Here is a 21,637-nt window from a genome sequence, read left to right on the forward strand (position 1 = left end):
GAATGAAAAAGAATTCTCTTTTGTGACTCAACACTGAATTGTCACTTTCCAACATATTCTATTATGTGTTAGGGCTGGACTACTATTTCTTTTCCAGAACATTTAAAAAATTTCTAGTCCTTTCCAAGTAAATTTTAGTATTATTGTGTCAAATTTCTAAACCATGTTCAGTTTATTGGCATTCTGATTAGAATTGGTTTACTCTAATAAATTGGGAGAATGCAAATGATTTTGTTTCTGGTCAAACAACATATCTGGAAAGGAGAGTTGGCTATTTTCCAAGATTGTAAGACTACTGACAGAGCACAGAAAACAAAGCAAGTAAAAGGATACTGTACAGCTATTAATAAACAGATAAACACCTGTTCTGAATTCCTCCTAAAGATAGGGCAAGATCAAACGGGATTTAGTTTCACAGTTAAGGTTACCCTCCTGATTATGAGAGTTTCAAGACCCTAAAATACATTCTTTCTCCCTCAACATCCTGATGATGAGAACAGACATCATCAGCCAGACTCTGAACTAATGCTTAACATGTATGATTGTATTTAATCCTTCCATAACACTGTGAGGAGATACAAATTCCCAGGACAAAGATGAGAGGTCAGGAGAGAGGCTGCCCTGAAGCTTCTTTCCAGGAGAGCGCTTACCCGTCTGGCCACAGTGATTTCTTGTTGTTCTTCCCACTTCTTCTGTTCTGCTCTTACACGTGCTTTATACTCTGCAAGGTCAGGCATTTCTTCCAGCCATCGATGACGAGCATTTTGTACAGCTGTTTCTACCTGCAATTGGATATTGCAAGAGAAAGAGGTAAAGTGAGATATAAAATTTCAAAGATCCCATTTGCAAATAGCAACTACGATTTCATGTGTATTTCACATTGTACTGCACTACATTAGTTACAATGACTTCTAGGACTCCACCTTACCCCAAACAGTAGATTCTAATCCTTCTGTTCGAAACTTCCCATGCTGTCCCATGCAAATGTCACCACAGGAAGCAGGAATCTATAAATGTTTGATGGCCAATACTATTATTGGAAAGCTTCATACAAAGTACCAATTGCCATTTCCAACAAACTTCTTTTTCTCTTAGGGAAAAGGAGAAGACATGCAGGAATGCTGCTTGGGGTCAGCTGCTGTCCAGTCAGTACACCCACCATATCCACAGTCCTCATGCCTTACATATAAACACATTAACACATGCCAGCATGCACCAATATAGTTTATAGCCTAGTACCGAGCAAGTTTTCTTGCTGTCTATCCTGAGCTTGCAACTAAAGAATGAGGGGGGATACATCAATTCAGGCAAAAATGTAAGACTGGATGAATTATGAGGGCTATCTGGTTATAAAACTGTCACAGGTTACCACAAGATAATTTATTAAATAATCTTTCCTTATTTTGAAATACACACAGACACACACATACCTATATCCATACAAACATACAAAACCAAAGCTGACATAAGGGGCTGAATTGTTTTGTAAAATGCTAAATATATTTGCAGGTAAATTCCAGGGAGTTAAAAATATGGGGAAAAGATAAAGCTTCTATAGAAATTTATATTCCTTAAAAAGTTATTATGAATATTTCCTTTCTACTACATCATGCTATTTATTTTTCTTTACAAGATCTGTGATTGCATATACATCAAAGCAGCACCCTTCAGCATGTCTCTTTGTCCGCAGAACATTTTCTGAACTCTGTTCAAACCTTAAACATTTCAGGAAATTATTTAACTGACTGAAGATGCCCTTGACACCATTACATATATTTGCTTATGTTTCCATTCTGTAAGGGTTCCCTGTAAAATCATGCAGAACAATTTAATAAATAGGCAGAATGCCAAGTTTTTATCAAAAGCTGAATATATTTTTTTAAAACTTTACTTCAGGTATTAAGAGTTTATAATAAGTAATAGGTCTAAAATAGTAAATACAAAATAAAGAATATTGTATTAAGGTCCAGGGACCTCTAAGGGACTAAATACCCTGCCAGGTGCTCTGTAAGATCAAGACTATTTTCAAAATAATATTCAGACCTTATCTTTTTTCACTCCCTCTCCTTCATGTGTGAATAATACAATGCTCCAGAGGCTACATGCCATGTGATATCTCACTGCTCTGACAGCCAATGGCAAGCATGCTTCAGTATTCTTGTTTTTTAAAAATTTCTCAGATTTATTTTCCAATACAGTAAATAGAATATAACACACACAGAGAAAAGCTCTTTAGGGTCTTTAAGTTCTTAAAAGTGGAAAGGCATCCTGAAACCAAAAAATTCAAGAATCACTGTAATAATACAGATTGAAAAAAATATTAACTCTTTATTCCATTTATACAGAGCTATACTTTTCTCAGTATGACATTTCTTGGAAACCAAATAACATGCCCCAGTTAAAAGTGAGCTAGCTTTCTAAGTGCTTCCACGGGGAGGCAATGGCACCGCTTTCTGGCAGGATATGGGATTTACAGACAACATCCCATTTAAGGGGCATGCCTGCAGATTCAACTCTGCAAGTCTCAATGTAAACACTGTTAAATATCTTACTTGCTTTAAGTTTGCTTTTTTATAACTACTTCAGTATTTTCTATAAAATTAGATACGAAAGATTCATAGTGAAATTGTGCTTCATTCAGCTATAAAACTACCACCTTTAACCTCAAGCATCCTAAAGCTTAGACTGAAAAAGGAGCAAACATTCTGAAAACTTAAAGAATACACAGAAAAACCAAGGGAGTAACAGCTTTGTGACAGGAAATATAATGAAGAAAATTTTAGTAACAACATAAGAGGCTCTCTACCCTACAATGCACAAAATTTTTAAAATATAAAGTTATGAACAAGTTCAATGGTACCATTTTACAGGTTTTCATTAATAGGCAGTTCCAATAATTTTACAATAATAAAACGTTAATATTACCTGTTTGGCAATATTTTCACAGTATTTGAGTTCTAACTCAACCTCAAGTTTCTTCAAGCCCCCACTGATAGCTGTCTCCTTCTCTTGCTCTAAATCTTGCCGGATCTTCCGCTTCTGTTCTTCTATCACAATTGCCATCTCTTTCTTGGAAATAACATCCATGGTGGCTACTTGGTCAGTTTGGCTGCAACAATCTGAGGTCTTCTTTTTCATGGCCTTTATAGTTTGATCCAGCTTAGACTGCCACTCCTTTTCAAGCTGTTGAAAAAGTTCTTGTTTGATCTGTTTTCAGGAGAAAAATCACATGAAAAAATATTCAAATAAGCAAAACTAGAATAGCTAGCCAAAAGAGCAACCACAGCTGTGTTAGAAAACAATTTAGACAATGTTGTAGCAATTACATGAGATTTAGAAACTTAGTCAATGAAAATATATTCTCAAGTAAATCCTGAAAGTTACTGTGTATATACGTGACATAAATCACATGGAGGATCTAAGTATACTGCATAAGGTCAGGCTATCTTGCTCTCAAGATGCAACTTTCTGGAAGCTTTAACACTGCCACTACAAAGACGGCACGAATCTTTTCTTCTTTTTCTTTTTTTAAAGAAGAAAACTTCTATTAATATGTGTTTTTTCCATCAACACCAGGCTTTCCACAAAGCAGGCACTGGGTTAAATCTACTTAATGGACCTAAAACTGAACAATCTAAAAAATAGTTTTACTTACTTGAACACATTAGAATCTTGTTTGTTATGATATTAAATTCTACTGAGTCAACTGTGCATTCAAGAAGGGGACGCATTATTAGAAGAATGTTTTAATGATAACATTCTACTTTCAACAGAGTACTGGGATGGATCCAAACACAGTCAGTCTTAGGCAAAACTGTGAAACAGTGGGCTTTTCCTGAAAAGCAAGCTTTGCCCTTTTCCTGTTTTCCACCTTCTGGGTATCCAGAGTTCTCAAACTGCTTCCCTGGCTACCACAGTCCCAGGCTGTATTGCTGCATCTGAAATAGCAACCTTGTGTAATGGTTTATGCTTTCCTTACAGTCTCACAAAAACATTAGCTCTCCAACTCATCCTCCTGGTAAAACTGGTTAGCAAATTCAACTAAAAAACAATTTGCAACAATGTAAAAATAGAGAATTTGCTTTGTGCTATCCAGATTTTATATATATATATATATATACATATATATATTCCAGAATATATATTTTTATATTAAAATATGACGAGTAAAAGAATTTCAGGTGCCAGCACTAGACTAATGAATTGCTTTCGGGGGTGGGGGGTGGGGGATGGAAAGCAGGGAAGTCTGAAAAACAGGACAATGGTCTACTAGTCCACCTTTAGGTGGTCCCAACTCCAGTTAATAGCAATCTTGTGGATAAAAGAATCTCCTTTCAATAAGCGTGAAAATTTATTTCACTTCCAACTAAGTTTTCAAGATCATAATTTGGTTCTAAATTTTCTAGAAAACTACTAGCAATCTCATTTGCTACTTAGGTAACAGAGGTAATGTTTTGAGCTTCTGAGCCTGCCCAATCATTACTTCTTTCTTGGTCTTGGTCCAGATTGGTCTGGAGTTATCTGAATCATTCCACAATATGAAACTAGATGTGGGTTTCATTTTGAGGATTCAAAAAAGTGCTCCTCCAAAAACCATTATATCCTGAATTGGGTTGAAGAGTCAAGGGGTGGGGGGGAGGGGAGGCGGTGGGGGAGAATTAAAAAAAATAAAAAAAACTAGTGTAAGCTGAGCTGTCAAAAGCCCAATTCTGAGATGCGAAATAAATGATTATGTAAGTACTTGGCAATTAAAAACTACGTCTCTTCAGGAAGAACTATCTCTCAACAGTTAATACTACATTTTTTAAACATGGTGACTAGAAAGAAATTTTAACCCACACCTCTTTCTGTTCCTCATCCCAGTGTGATTTGGCTAACATCACTTCATTTTCAACCTGCTGCTTAATATCAGTTTCTTGTTCTTTCAGCCACTTGTTCTTTTCCAACATAAGGATATCTTGGTACTTTTCTTCAAGTTCCACCTGCAGTTTGCTTACATATTCTTCTCTTTCCTCCAATAGCTGTCTCTTTAAACAAAATTCAAGTAAATTATCTCTGTATAACACTAATATTCTCCAAGTCAAATATACGAAATAATGGTTACATGCATGTAATAGCAGCAACAAAGACAAATGATCTTCCTACATGCTAACTCAATCAGCTTAATAAACTGTCTTGTAAAGACCTTAGATCTCAAATACTGGATAAAAAATTTAGAGATGGCTATATTAAAAGAAAAAGCATCTATTCAATAAATATATTCCCAGAAGACCAACTTTTTAAAAAGTGAAACTGACATTTATGTTTACACCCCACCCATCATGGGACCCATTAGATATCATAGCCCAGAAAAAAACCGTATACTTCTGAAAGACTTGTATTCAGATGCAAGCCAAAAATTATTGGTCTATCTTAAAAATTATGCCTCCTGTAATAAATTCAGATTGGTATATTTTTTTCATTACCAAAGACAAAAACTTTTATCAAAACTAGCTGAAGTATTATCAGATAGTAACTGTCAAGCGTCAGATAAAATTTAATAATTTGAAGTATTAATATAACATTCTCTATTTACTCTAGGAATCCAGTTGATCGAAAAACTCCAATAAAGCTCTACTCGGGGATCAAAATGGCCGGTAACAGTTCCCATTTGAAATTTTTTTAAATGGTTCTCTGGACATTCCACTGAGATGCCACTGAAGCCCACAAAATACAATGCCAGAGAAGTATACACTTCACATACCTTTTGCCAGGCAGCAACAGAGCTTGTGCTCGGTGTCTCTTTTCCATTAGTTCTGATTCATGACTACCTGGTTGTCTGGGTTTTTTCTGGCTCACACCTGACCTGGCTTATTTTGGTCTGAATCGCCATCTGATTCCTCTCCACCAATAGCATGTGCCAAAAAGATGCCACCTAGTTTTGTTCAGTGTTGTGCGATTTCAGAAACTCTCTGGTGACTAAAGGACCCATTTCCTCACAATCAGGTCATGGAAACTATAGTTGTACTAACGCTATAGGACAGTCTCAATCACATGGCTGAGAATGTTGTCCAGGCTTACATCGTATATCGTTGTTATTTTTTGTTGACTTTAGAAGGAATCCTCAAATTGTCTTGTGTATATCTATCCTTCAGGAGTTGGTTCCGTATGTATCTACACTTCCTGTTGACTCACAGCAGAAAACTGCTACCAATTTTCTGTGTATTTGTATGTTTGTGCATAGATCAGCTTTTCTACATAATAAGCCAGCCAAAATTTAACAAAACTAAACTAAAACAGCAAACATCTATTATGTCTCATGATTCTCTGGGTCAGCTGGGTGGTGGTTCTGACCTAAGTCAACACAGCTGATCTCTGCAGGCAGTTGAGGTTATACGGTCTAAGACGGCCTCACTCACATGTCTGGGGGTTAGCTTGATGTCTGGATAGACAGATGACTTGGTCACATGTTTCATCACCCAGCAGGTTAACCCAGATCATTCACATGGTGGTGGTCACAGCGTTCCTCAGATCATCAAGCTTGTAAGCCCCAATGCATAAATGCTTTTTAAGGCTCTTTTTGCATATACTAATGTCCCATTGGCCAAAGTTTGTCATGAAACAGACCACCTCTTACTGAGAATAGCTACAAAGTCACACTACAATAATACTGCGTGCATTCACTGACAGGAAGAACGTGTGGCCATTTTTGCAATCTACCACAGCGAGGAAAACCTAGCTTCCCTCTCTTGACAGAAGTAAAGTAATAGATTTATTGAGCACAGGGATCTGCCATTTGACCATACTACAGGAATATCTAATTTTTAAGTTTTATCATTAAAGGGAAGTAAATTTTTGGACGGCTTTAAAACATTTAAACTTGATTTGTATGTCCCAGACAGCAAACGAACTCTAACTTCTAAGGCCTGACTTAGCATGTATTACAGTTGTATAAATGAGTCTTAAGGTATATAGAAATGACATTATGAATGGGAATACTGCCCACCTTTGTCTTGTCTGCAAATTCATGACCTCCAATGATTACTACACAGTCTGAAGGGTTCTGTGTGTATGATGTTTTTCCCATTCTCTGAACAAGCCAGGCTAACAGGTGAGGGAAGTTCTGTTAATAAAAGTTTTAAAACTTGGAATTGAGCTCCTACTTAACCCACAGCCTGACTCAATAAGTGTCTCAGAAAAGAACACATATGGAACAGGAAAATACATCCTAGGGCTCTTGGGGTTACCTATCTTATAAATTCTGTATCCAGACTAAGTTACTGACCTGAAAGCCAACTGCAGGGAAAATGGCTTACGTTCTGCACAGAAGGGCTACCCTGAAGTTCCCTAGCTTGCTTGAGTGTAGTAAGATTCTTCCATGGTGTGAGTATGAAACATTTCCTAGGAAGACAGATTGGTATATCTCTGCCTACCTCTGGAGGATATCAAGAGATTAATAAATTCTCTTAAAGTTCTGTTCTGACTGGCTTATGAAGATGACTAAGTTTTATAATGGGTTTATGTAAATCTAAATAAAAAACTAAAGTGTTCCCAGAGAGGGAAGGAATTATACTTCTAGTGTGGTAAGTACTCGGGCCCTCTCAGTAGGGGTGATTATAACTAGCACAAGGCAGTCTTGCAGGGCCATAAGTCTTCTGTACCCTCATCACTCTATTCATGTGCTAAATCCTGTGTTAAAAATGTATAGAACTCTACACCAAATGAAGAGTCAATTTCACTGTACGACAATTTGAAATTTTTAAAGAAAAAAATTTAACCTGTAAGTTTTTTTGGAAGGGCCAAATAGCAGTTTTAACATTCCTTCCTTGCGCCCCTGCACAAGCATTCATGAGCCAATATTGTATGTGCTGTTAACTGCAAGTGACTGATTATATGAGATCCAATTTTATAGCTAAATTGATTCTTTTAAAAGTACCAGAAAATATATTCCTGAAAAGAATGACCTCTTTGATAGAATTTTTTTTTTTTTTAAGATTTTATTTATTTTTTGACACAGAGAGAGAGAGACAGAGAGAGGGAACACAAGCAGGGGGAATGGGAAAGGGAGAAGCAGGCTTCCCGCGGAGCAGGGAGTCCAATGCGGGGCTCGATCCCAGGACCCTGGGATCATGACCTGAGCCAAAGGCAGAAGCTTAACGACTGAGCCACCCAGGCACCTGAGAATCGTTCTTCTGTTCTTTGTCAATTTATATATTTAAAAAGAAAGAATCACAGTAGAGATCTTCTCCCTATTTTAATTTTTTTAAACATTACTGAAAGCTAAGTCCTTAATTTCTAAGTAATTTAATAACCCTTCTAACTTTTATATTGCCAGCACTAACTAAAATAGCTCCCTTTAGAAGTTCTTCTTCCATTAGATGATAATGTACACATGGCATGTTTTTTACCATACTAATCTATTCAAAAATAATCAAAATATTAAATGAGCTAAATTAATTCCTCACCTGCTCTTTACTAATTCTTTTTAAGTCTGTAGTAGCAATAGCCTGCTTTAATGTAACTTTGTTCAGAAAACCTCTGTATAGAACATTTACTCAAGCCTTTAAAAATATTTCCTAATCTTGACGCAGGTGGCTTTCAAATTGTGGTCTGTAGGCTGGTCCAAAGTGGAAGGGAGAGTCAGACGTGCGTCTGGATGAGACTCTGGCCAGAACAGGGAAGAAAAGAGGGGCGACTGTTTATGTGTGATTTTACTCCTGGACACTCACCAATGGCAACTTGGAAGATTCAGGCAGGAGGAGGGAGTAGAGCAGCCCCTCCGGCTTCCCTAAAAGTGAGAACTTCCCCGAAAGATCGGGTCACACTAACAGTGTGACTTTGCTCTCTGTAGCTCCATATCACCACCTTCCCTGTCATAAGTCCCAAGTTCAAATTCTTGCCCTTCTCCCCAGAAGAAGAAAATGATACTTAGGTACTGAGAGAGAAGTGGGTCAGAGGAAAATGTGTCTGAGGGAATCTTTTGTGCAGTGCTCACAGGACTAGGTAGGTTTGCCTGCAGCCAACAAATAATTGCAAAACAAGGATCCCTGGGTTTCAGACTCACAGTGACTTGGGGCCACTCTTGTTTATTTTTTTATTCTTAGAATCTGTTTTGCCTCTTAGGATAAATATATAAGGAAGAATCCATTTCTCCTATATGTATTCCATTTTCTACTCATGTTTTAATAATCATCTCAATATTTACTATATTTTGTGAGCTGTATTGGTGTGATACAGCCAAAAGTAAAGAGACTTCTCCGTATGGCGTTTCCGGGTCACAAGAGAACAAGTGGACTGGTTTCCATGACAGCAATGAGGCCAGAGGAATGAGATGGAGCAAAGACAACATGAGCTTGTCCCGTACCTTCTCCTGAGCCTGTTGCTCCTTTTCAGTGGTCTTCCTGAGAGCCGACTCCAGACCATCCTTCTCTCTGCACACTTGCAGGTAACATTCTTGCACGGCAGCCATCTCCTTATTCGTCTTATCTAAGTCAGACCTTGGATACACAACACCGGCAACTAAATGACCGCAGAACAATACAAGAGTTGCAAAACAATTTCCCTCTCAACTACGGAACAGGAGAATACTGTCTCTACAGCTTAAAGGGCAGCTAACTCTCATTCTCACCTAAGTTGCAGGCGAGCCCCCTCATAAACTTCAAAGAGCTGCTGCTTCTCCAAAGCATGCTTTGCTAACAGGCTTTCCCGTATCTGGGCTTTCATGGCTTCATGGTGCTGCTGGTAAGTCCTCTCACACCTAGAAACAGAGAGCGGACAATAGAATCTATGGCAGTACCCAGCGTTAGTAGAAACACCAAGATGAAGTAACTGGTTTCTTTTTCTTCCTTCCCTACCCACTTCCAACCTCTGATGCAAATTGTAATTAAGGTCAGGTTGGTTTTCCCCAACCAAAAGTGGTAATAATTCCCAGTGGATGAGCTTAAAGAATCTTCAAAATTTTCTTCAAATGTTTCTAGAGAAAAATTAGAAACTTGGATATGAGAATGCTCCAGTCCTTCAGGTAATAGTCTTTGGTTGAGGACTGTTTACAAAAAATTAATTGAAATAATAGGGTATAGTTCCAAAATTCCAAAGTATCTATATTAAACATAAATACTAGCAGTACCCAACTCACAAGTAAGTTATGTTCCAAAAATCTGTTTCCAAGTTTATGATTTGGTATTTGGAAGACATACTCCCTCCCACAGACTTCTTCCTTATAAAGAATAGTTTCCCAGACAGCCTATAAAAACCATAAAGCTATACTATTTCAATGAACTACAGTTTTGATGGTGCTATAGAACCTGACCCACTACATAACATCATTCCCATGGAAAATGGGTTCCGAATTCTAATTTGAGAAGCCAGGGACTCCTCTTCTTCAGTCGAAGATCTCAGCAGGGAGGGTTCACTCCATAACTTCTCTTGAATCTTTTTTTTTTTTAGCATGGGGGCATGGGGGATGGAAGGTGGAGGCAGGCATTAGACCTCTATATAGACTTTACCTATCCACAGCCTCCTGTTTATCACGGTCAAAATCTTGTACCATTTGTCTCATCTGACTACATAAGTCTTGATTTGTATTTCTCAGTTTTTCTTCAGTTTTTTTAAGTTCCTAGATACAAAAGAATAAAGTAGTTAGAGGAAATAAACATTATTTTCACTGATTAGTCCAATCTTATCTTTTAATATCCTCTGTGCTTTATCTCTACCCTGTAACATTTATGTATCATTTTCATAATTCTACAAAGTCTCTTTAAGCCTTGGAAGAGTATAGATTCATTTATTTGACAAGTAGCTTTCTGATAGCATTAAGACTTAAAATTTTGAATTCATTTTGAACCATATGGAATGAAAACATTTAACCAGAGAAGTATTAGCTAACTGATGTCTAAAAATAAGTCTTAGAATCTAATAATCATCACAGCTATATAAATAAACAAGGTTTAACTTTTTGGTCAAGAGAAGAACACCTCTAGTAGCCATGTTTCTCTATAGACAGGAAACTGGAATTATACTAATTTACCTTCTGATGAAACTACTATCTCATGACCAATAAAGGGAAATGACTGGAATCCTTATTCACCTACTAATAAAGCTGTCTACTAAATCACATCGCCTCTGGATTTTTGAAAAGTCTGTTATATCCTTTGAATTTAGTGAGGTCATAAAAATTCTCACAAAATATAGGAAACTTTTTTAATCACCTGATTTTGTTGTTGTAAAACGTGAATTTCATTTTTAAGTTGCAGAATGTCATCTTTGACAATGGTATCAGAAGTAGAAGAGCCAGGCCATAATTGATTAGTTAGGTTTTCTGAAGTCTCTATTTTAGTCTAAATGTTAAAAAGAAATCAAAAGTTTTTCAGGTTTTTAAAAAATTCCAAGTTCTGCTTTTGAACTAATTTCATACTTAGAAGAAATTGCAAAAACAGTGCAAATAATTTCCATATAACTTTTATCACCGCCCCCAAATATAACCATAGTACAATGACCAGAACCAAGAAATTAACGAGGATACAGTACTACTAACTAATCTACGGACCCCATACAAAATTCTCCAATCTTCTTCTCACATCCTTTTTCTAGTTCAGGATCCAATCAACAATTCCACATTGCATTTAGTTGTCATGTCTCATTAGTCTCCTTCAATCTAGACAGTTCAGTCTTTGTCTTTCAAACCTATGACTTTTTTAAAAAAGTGTCAACTAGTTATTTTGTAAGATGTCTTTCAATTTGGGTTTCTTTGATATTACTTCATTATTAAATTCAGGTCATCCTTTTTTTATATATATTTTATTTTGTTATGTTAATCACCATACATTACATCATTAGTTTCTGATGTACGGTTCCATGATTCATTGTTTGCGTATAATACCCAGTGCTCCATGCAGAACGTGCCCTCTTTAATACCCATCACCAGGCTAACCCATCCCCCCACACCTCTCCCCTCTAGAACCCTCAGTTTGTTTTTCAGAGTCCATAGTCTCTCATGGTTCGTCTCCCCCTCCAATTCCCCCCCCTTCATTTTTCCCTTCCTACGATCTTTTTTTTTTTTTTAACATATAATGTATTATTTGTTTCAGAGGTACAGGTCTGTGATTCAACAGTCTCACACATTTCACAGCGCTCACCATAGCACATACCCTCCCCAATGTCTATCACCCAGGCATCCATTTTTTGGCATGAATGCCACAGAAGTGATGTGTGTACTCTTCAGGAAACACATGATATCAATGTGTGTCATCACTGATGATGATCAATAAATGAAGGTGGTGTCTGCAGGCACCTTCACTGTAAAGTCACAATTTTTCTACTTATTAGGAATAAGAAGCTTATGAGGGGATACTTTGAGACTATGCAAATATTCTATTTTTTATCTCACATCCAGTAAGTTTAGCATCTATTCTATTTCTGTACTTATTTGTTTGTATAATCAGTATTAACTCATAGATCTGTATTTTATTCAACAGGTACAATTTTTAAGGCTCATGACAGACTTTGGCAAATTGTTTCCCACAAGGTCATGCCAATGTACACTGTCAGACAGTCTGAGAGAATCTGCCCAACTCTCTTTGCCTCCATGGCAGTGCTGTCTTGAAATAATTACTGTAGTTGATGGGGTAAGGGTAGCCAACAAGTGCTTTCATTTGCATTGCTTGCATTGTCATCACAGCAGAACCTCTTACATACCTTCACTGTTCATCTGTTTTTCATCTTCCCAGATTTGCCTGTTTATACGACTTCTCCTTTTCCTCTCACCTCTGAGTGTCTTCCTTATCTACCTTTATGAGTTCTTTATTCATTGCGGGGGCCACAGAGATTTTTTTTTTAAATATCTACTCCATTTGACTGGTTGGTTTAGGTATTTACCTGAAGTCTGAGCTCTCTTTCACAATATCTAAAAAATATCCTATGTCAAGATTCATTCTCCTCATTGGGCAGGTAATGTGCGTCTCACATGTGGGGTGACAGAACACCAAGGCTCTGGTTCAGTCTTCCAATTCAGAGCCTTCGCTTTTCTTTACAGGGAGACTGCTCCAGTTGTTGACTTTCCCCTTTCACTTGCCCCCATTGCCCAGAAGCCACTGCTTCTACTCTAGTCAGAAAGAGAAGAGCTACGAATACCTATTGTTACCTTCTCTCCAGATGTAGGGGTACTAATCTGACTTTCAAGGATTTTACTGACTCATTAGAATGGCTTTCATTTTTTTAACTTGGCCTCAACTTTTTAAAGTTTATGATACTCATTTGTGCTTCCTTCCCCACCGGCGAGTTTTTATTACCATGAAATGAAATGATTGAAAATAACATCATACTGATACATGGGAAAACAGTTTTCACGGCTATTACACTCAGTTTTGACATATTATCACACCGCAGGCACACAAGGACTAGGTACTTGTACCTATCAGCACAAAAACCCTTAGGAAGATCTTGAAAAAGGAAAGGACCACTTGAGTGTTACAATGAAACCTCTTTTAGAGTTGGAATACTAAGGACATTACCTACAAGAAAACAAGACATGTAATACACCAATTCTCACATTATCTTCCTAATTCCTATGTCTAAAAAGATTCTGGCTAGGAACCTTCTGAGCTGGCTACTGAGCATTGCCTATCAAGTATCTTGGAATCAGAGTATGGCTTTAACCACAGCTCGTGGTTAGGTAATGATCTCTACTGAGTATCAGATACAGAAAGGCCTCTGTATTCTATTATTACAGAATAATAAAAAAAAAAGAGTGTGGATATGGGTCCTGACTGCTAGACTGATCTTCCTAAGAACTTTGCTACATTCTACCTTAATGGCCCAGTTGTTCGATTGGAATGAACAGCACAGGATTTGGTCCACTCCCAATCAGTGCATAGTGCTGCATATGGACAAGCTCCTAATCTTCATCACTTATGATCCTGGAAATGTCAGAGAGCAGCACTGTTTGAATAGTCAAATGATATGAAAGCAAAGACAACAGACTCTCTGTGATAATCTTTAATTGTTCTGTATAAGACGGATATGAGCAAACATAAAATATACTACAAGGTTATAAAGCAATAAATACAACAATACTTTTAAATGTTCATAAAAGAAACATGCCAAGTAAGATTACATAAGTATTTTTGCTTGCCTTTTCAATACTTAGAAAGGCTTTAAGAAAGGATTTTGATGACCTAGTTCTCTTTAAAAAAAAAATCCAAGGAAGTTTAAATTGACATGTTCTTTCTCTTAACATCCCTATTGCAAGCAGAGAAGCTCAATATTATTTCATTAACCTCAGGATTTAATGCCAGCTATGATATTATTCCAGAAATTGATATAGTATCTATATATTTGTGGCTTCAAAGATTCCAGAAAGATGGAGCTTATACAATGTAGACTTTTATTCACATGCCCTACTCCTTAGTCACACCAGTTTATTTGCTATATCCTTTTATATACTTGGCTCAAGGCTGAAATGTTTCTTCCTACCTTCTTCCCTGCATTTATCCTTCAGGACAGAGATCAAACATTCCCTCCTTAAAGACCTCACTCACTAAGGCTTGCCTTACCATCTCCCCTACAAACACGCCTGGTTAGTCATTCCTTCTCAGAGCACCTTGCAACTAGTATCATCCTTATTACACGAAGTTATATATGTCCATCTCCTTACAGATCTGTACTGTTGAATATGGTAGCCATTAACCACATATGGTTATTGAGCACTTGAAAAATGTCCACTGACACATGAATGGATAAAGAAGATGTGGTACACACACACAAACACACACAATGGAATATTAGCCATCAAAAAGAATGAAATCTTGCCATTTGCAATGATGTGGATGGAACTATGCTAAGGGTATTATGCTAAGTGAAATAAGTCAGAAAAAGACAAATACCATAGGATTTCACTCATATGTGGAATTTAAGAAACAAAAGAGATGAATGGAGGGGAAGGGAAGGAAAGATAAAATAAGATGAGAACAGAGAGGGAGGCAAGTCATGAGAGACTCTTAACTATAGGAAACAAACAGGGTTGTTGGAGGGGTGGTGGGGGGGGCAATGGGGTAACTGGGTGATGGGCATTAAGGAGGGCACTTGAAGTAATGAGCACTGGGTTTTGTATGAAACTGATGACTCACTAAATTCTACCTCTGAAACTAATAATACAGCGTATGTTAATTAAATCGAATTTAAATAAAAAATAGAAATGTGTCTTATCCAAATTGAAATGTGCTGTAACTGGACAATACATGTTAGATTTCAAGGACTTGTCACAAACATAAAAAATGCAAACCATCTCGGGCGCCTGGGTGGCTCAGTTGGTTAAGCGACTGCCTTTGGCTCATGATCCTGGAGTCTCAGGATCGAGTCCCGCATCGGGCTTCCTGCTCAGTGGGGAGTCTGCTTCTCCTTCTGACCCTCCCCCCTCTCATGTGCTCTCTCTCTCTCTTTCTCATTCTCTCCCTCAAATACATAAATAAATAAAAAAAAAATCTAAAAAAAAAAAATGCAAACCATCTCATTAATAATTTTATATTGATTACATACTGAAAATATTTTGAATATATTGGGTTACATAAAATATATTAATTTCACCATTACTTTTACTTTAATGGGATTACTAGAACATTTTAAATTACATATGTGGCTCTATTATATTTCAACTGGATAGTGCTGTTCTAGATTCTAAATTCCTTCAAAGAATGGCCATTGTTTCTTTCCACTGAATCCCACAAGACCTTGCACAGAGTAGCTTTACAAAAAAAAAAAAAAAAAAAAGCTTAAGCAGAACGATTTGCTCTTACTCCATATACCTCCCAACCCTGCTTTCTAATGCTATAGACTAAGTAGAAAGCTCATTAGAAATGTGGGAAATAAGCAAAGGCATAGTTTGAAGGTGTCCATGGGCTAATTAGATGACTGTCAACTTGAGTGTTTATCTAAAAAAAATACCTGTTGGTTAAATTACTATTTCCTCCAGCTTCATATTCCTCATCTGTAAAGTGAGGACGCTAACTGAAGGATATAAAAGTGGAGTCAGTGATTCTGACTTAAGTGGTTTCTGTGCCTTTCCCACTCATAACACCACCACTACGTAATTAATTTCCTTATATAGAATGACGTTTATTACAGGAACATGGGCCAGAGAAATCTCATGGACAAAATGCTGAAGGATCTAGTTGAGGAGAACTTAAGACTAGAACACTGTTGGGCACCTGGGTGGCTCAGTCAGTTAAGTGCTTGCCTTCAGCTCAGGTCATGTTTTCAGGGTCCTGGGATCGAGCCCTGCATCAGGCTCCCTGCTCAGCCGGGAGCCTGCTTCTCCCTCTCCCACTGCCCCTGTTTGTGTTCCCTCTCTAGCTGTCTCTCTCTGTCAAATAAATAAATAAAATCTTAAAAAAAAAAAAAAAGACTAGAACACTGTTGGTATAAGCCAATTTTGAGGAAATGCAGATACTTTGTTATGTAGACTGCTTCCTTGGATTTATGGTAAAGGAATTTTACCTAATTAGCATCTCATTTACGAGATGCCAAGAGGAACTAGAAAATATATTACTTTATGTGGCATTCCCTTCTTTATACTTTACTTCTAAATAACGTCAAATGAAACCCTGGAAGACAAAGGTTTGATTTAAATGTGAAGATTGTAAGCATTTTCTTTATTAAACCTTTTAAGAATGGGTTTTTGAGTCTACAAATTCTACAAACCTCAACTGTGATGTTTTCATCTTTCTCTGCTTGTTGGAGAGCTTCCATTTTCTTACGACAGTCTCTGAGATCATTTTGTAACTGAGACACCAGATGACGCTTCACCGCGTTGCTCCCCAGCAAACGCTGCACTTCTGCTTTCAGCTTCAGAATGACCTCATCTTTGGAAAGCTCGTCCTTTGGCTCTTCTTGCTGTACAATGCTAATGGAGAAGTTATCATATTTAATGTTAAAGCAAGTAACAAATCAAGCATGGTTAGTCCTTGAAACTAACCGCAGTTGTGACCATATTTTGTGACCTATACAACTATACACTAGTATTTCAAAAGCAATTTTAAGTTCTGTCATACACAAGGGTATCACCCTTGCTATGTCCCCATATACAGAAGTCTATTCATAAGAAGACTATTATTATGCTTAGACCACCTGCCTCACTGAAAGGAGTTCAACCATGTGAACTTCAATATGGCATGCTTTTTTTGCTTTTGGTTAAGTTGCATGCTGCTGTATATGTATGCCCTTTATGACCCTAAGAGAAACAACACGAAAATAAAGGAGGCAGTGAAAAGTAAAATAGTCATCCTAACAATTTCTGTATCTTTTTTTTTTTTTTAAGATTTTATTTATTTATTTGACACAGAGAGAGAGCACAGAAGCAGGGGGAACAGCAGAGGGAGAGGGAGAAGCAGGTTCCCCACTGAGCAGGGAGCCCGATGCAGGGCTCGATCCCAGGACTCTGGGATCATGACCTGAGCCGAAGGCAGACACTCAACCGACGGAGCCACCCAGGCGCCCCTGTATCTCTTTTATTTATACACAAGTCTGAGTGGTTATCTGAGCAACTGGGGCAAAAATAACAAAAATAAAACCATGCTAATTTAATTCCAACTTTAGTTTCAATAAATTTCAAAACTGGAATGAGATGAGAATTCTGCTCCTTGCCATAATAGATTAAAAGTACCAGATTTCTCTTCCTGCCCTAAAAAACAAGAAAACCAAATAAAATATATGAAATGATCATTTTCAATCATGAGACAACAGGCAGCAGAGCATAATGATCCTTCAGAAAAGGAAAACAAACAAGGTGAGCCCTGTGATCCTTCCTGCTTTCTCCCTGGGAAATTTCCAGCCTGCGGCACAGGGAGAGAAAAGCCAAAGACTGCCTAGCAATCTCACCAAGTTTGGGAAGGACAAAACGGCTAGAATTTGATGAGGGAAATACTATGGGAAAGGTAACTACACAGAAAGAACTCTAGAGATCCGTATATCCATGTGAGAATATTACTGCAAAGCCAGGGAAACCACAGGAAAGGAATAGGGCTGGGAATACTGGGGGTTCCAATGAACCATAGTGGAAAGACCTCCTAATTCACAAAATATTAAATACTGCCTTAGTAATGGGGCCAAATTAGCCCCAGGTTAAATAAAGTCTGCTCTAAATCTGACCGAACAAAACCTATAAAGAAGGCTTAAAAGGACCAAATGGATTCCATGAAACTTAAGTGTGCCACAGAAAAAGAATAACAATATTTTTATAAATACAACAAAATCTAACATCTCAAACATAAAATTCAAAATACCCACCATCCAATCAAAATTTATGAGGCATGCAAATAAGGAAAGAAAATATAAACCATAACCAGGAGAAAAATCAATCAATAGAAACTGACCCAGCAATGATGCTGGCAGTAGAATTAATTATATTCTATATGTTCAAGGTAAGAAAAAAAACATGAACACAATAAGAAATAAATGATATAAAAATGACCCAAAGTGAACTTTCACTAAATATTACAACATCTGAAATGAAAAATATCCTCGATGAGATTAACAGCTTATTTAATATTGCAGAAAAGATCAGCAGACATAAAGATATAACAATAGAACTCTACAAAATTAAACACAGAAAGAAGACTAAAACAGAAATATACTGAGCATGTTAAGTTTTCTAACCCCATTGTAACTGAAATCCCAGAAGAGGAGAGAGGAAGGGGACAGAAAAAAAATTTATTTTTTTAAAGATTTTTATTTATTTCAGACAGAGAGAGCAAGCACAAGCGGGAGAGGGGCAGAGGGAAAGGGGAAAACAGACTCCCTGCTGAACAGGGAGCTCAACAGAGGGGTCAATCCCAGGACTCTAGGATCATGACCTGAGCCGAAGGCAGACGCTTAATGAACTGAGCCACCCAGGCACTCCCCAAATTTTTTTAATGAACAAAATTCTATTTGATGAAAATTAAAATCCTATTAAAACCTATAAGCTCAATGAATCTCAAGCAGAAAATGAAGAAAACCACCATAAGTTATATTAACAACAAATTGCTGAAAACCAAGATAAAAAGAGAGCACAGGAAGACTCCTGGAGAGGAGAGAACCAGAGAAAGGAGTCATGAATTCTGTACATAAATATGTACAAGCAAGCTTTGCGCAGTGGCAGTATCATAGCCAATGAGGTTTATCCGAGGCACGATTATTGCTAATTGAAAATATGTACAAGCCTTAGTCTAAGCCCTGAACTATGCATGCACAGAACAGACCCACAAACCAGCAGAGCAAATATTTGGAGAATTTAACTGAAATTTGAACCACACACACAAATCTCACAATGACTAACTTTTGAGCTATGCATACAAGGACAGATTCAAACCAATGTGGCAAAGGCTTGGACAAATAAATTGAGATTTGAAACATCTATACAAGTTTCTACACAATATAAAAACATCTAATACAGGCATACCATGGTGATATCGCAGATTTGGTTACACACCACCACAGAAAAGCAAATATTGCAGTAAAGTGACACAAATGAAGTCAAGTAAGTGAGCAACAGCATTATGTCTAAAAAACAATATACAAACTTTAATTAAAACATACTTTATTGCTAAAACATGCTGACCATTGTCTGAGCTTTTAGTGAGTTGTAATCATAGAAAATAGCTCAACAGAAATTATCCAATATGAAAACAGAAAAAAAAATTGGAAAAAAATGAAGTGTCTCAGGAACTGTGGGACAATACAAAAAAAATTTAAATTGTATAATTGGAGACCTAGAATAGGAGAGAAGAAAGAAGCAGGGACAGAAAAGATATTTGAATAATGGTCAACATTTCACAAATCTGGTAAAGGACATAATAAATTCACATTTTCAATAAACTCAGTGAACACCAAATGAAATGAACTAGAAAAACCAAAAAACATTTAAGACACATCTTAATCAAAGTGCTGAAAAGGGGGAAAAATATCTTGAAAACAACACATTACACACAAGATAATGGTCCAAATAACAAGGATTTCTCTTCAGAAACCACGAACGGCAGAGACAGTGGAAGAACATATCTTTAAAATGCTGAAATAAAAGAACAATTGATCCAGAATTCTGTAATCAGTAAATAGAAGGACATCATCATATAAGGAAGCTTAGAAGAAATGCTCAAGAAAATTCTTCAATCTAAAGGAAAATGTTATCTATAAAAAAAACTACGAGACATTACTGGAGAGAAGCTAAAGAAGACATAAATAGAGAGGTACAACATGCATGTTCTGAAATTGGAAGACTCAATTTTTTTCTTCCTCCAGCTTTATTTAGGTATAAATGACAAATAGCAATTTCTTAAGATGTCAATTCTCCCCAAATTGGTCTATAGCTTCAACATAATCCCAGTTAAAACTCCAGCAGACTTTGTTGTATAAATTGACTAGGTAATCATTAAATTTATTTTGGAATGCAAAGAATTAGAATACTCAAAACAATTTTGAAAAGAAAGTTGAAGGACTTGCCCAACACATTTCAAGACTTACTGTAAAGCTACAGTACCAAGAGTGTTACTAACAAAAAAGTAGGGGAACAGAATGGAGAGTACAGGGGCGCCTGGGTGTCTCAGTCATTAAGCGTCTGCCTTCAGCTCAGGTCATGATCCCAGGGTTCTGGGATCAAGCCCCTGCATCGGTCTCCCTGCTCGGCGGGAAGCCTACTTATCCCTCTCCCACTCCCCCTGCTTGTGTTCCCTCTCTCGCTGTGTCTCTCTCTGTCAAATAAATAAATAAAATCTTTAAAAAAAAAAAAGGAGAGTACAGAAACAGGCCACAAATGGTCAATTAATTATCAACAAAGATATCAAGGCAATTTAATGAGAAAAGAGAGGTTTTTCTGACAGATCAACTGGATACTGATATGAAAAAAAACGGACATCAATCCTTACCTCATACCATACTAAACAACTAATTCATAATAAATTAAATGTAAGAGGTAACACTATCAAATTTCTAAAGTCCTAAGAAAATTTTTGTGACAGAGTTACATTAGAACAAAAAGCCAGGAACTCTTTTAAAAGAGATAACTGATAAATTTGAATTCATAAAAACTTAAACTTTTGCTCTTCAAAAGATACATTAAGAACAAGATAAGGTAAACCAGAGTAGAAGAAAATATTCACAACATATAGATCAGAGAAAGGGCCTGTATCCTGGAATAAATAAAAACCAAACGACATAAACAAATGGCAGTGAAGCACATCAGAAAAAAAGAAGAAAGGGAAAGAAAAGCACATCAAAAAATGCTTAGGGACGTCTAGGTGGCTCAGTCAGTTAAGCGTCCAACTCTTGATTTTGACTCAGGTCATGATCTCAGAATTGTGAAACTGAGCCCAGGGTTGGGCTTCGTCCATGCTGGGTCTGAGCCTGCTTAAAATTCTCTCTCTTCCCTCTGCCCCTCCCCTCCCTTGTGCACATATTCTCTCTCTCTCTCAAAAAAAAAAAAAAAAAAAAAAGATGCTTAGATCGTTGGTCATTAGGTAAATAAAAATTAAATCACAGTAAGATTATCACTACACACACACTACAAATACTCAAGTTAAAAAAGATTAATACCACCAAGTTTTAACAACAACGTAGAACAACAAAAACCTCAGACATTGCTTCTGGTAATGCAAAATAGTACAGTCACTTTGAAAAACAGCATTCACGCTAT

At 37.0% G+C, this 21,637-nt stretch overlaps 1 protein-coding gene and 1 pseudogene across 3 annotated transcripts in view; one reads left to right on the top strand and one right to left on the bottom strand.

Moving 5' to 3' along the window:
* The window catches only part of CEP152 (centrosomal protein 152), an 88,146-nt gene that overhangs the window by 25,443 nt on the left and 41,066 nt on the right, over positions 1-21,637 (bottom strand). For 2 of the 3 annotated variants that reach the window (XM_034993709.1, XM_034993708.1), the window contains exons 12-18: positions 16,672-16,873; positions 11,187-11,315; positions 10,485-10,594; positions 9,608-9,736; positions 9,344-9,476; positions 2,926-3,207; positions 651-782 (exon numbers count right to left, since the gene is read on the bottom strand). In XM_034993709.1, coding sequence (XP_034849600.1) covers positions 651-782; positions 2,926-3,207; positions 9,344-9,476; positions 9,608-9,736; positions 10,485-10,594; positions 11,187-11,315; positions 16,672-16,873 — 1,117 coding nt within the window. Of the gene's footprint in view, positions 1-650; positions 783-2,925; positions 3,208-4,841; positions 5,028-9,343; positions 9,477-9,607; positions 9,737-10,484; positions 10,595-11,186; positions 11,316-16,671; positions 16,874-21,637 lie in introns of all 3 variants that reach the window. The other variant, XM_034993707.1, reaches the window with a different exon arrangement.
* Positions 19,091-19,251, top strand: LOC118003802 (annotated as a pseudogene).

Source organism: Mirounga leonina, unplaced genomic scaffold (assembly GCF_011800145.1).
Source record: "Mirounga leonina isolate KUSES-001 unplaced genomic scaffold, KU_Mleo_1.0 Mir_91, whole genome shotgun sequence".
Classification (NCBI taxonomy): domain Eukaryota; kingdom Metazoa; phylum Chordata; class Mammalia; order Carnivora; family Phocidae; genus Mirounga; species Mirounga leonina.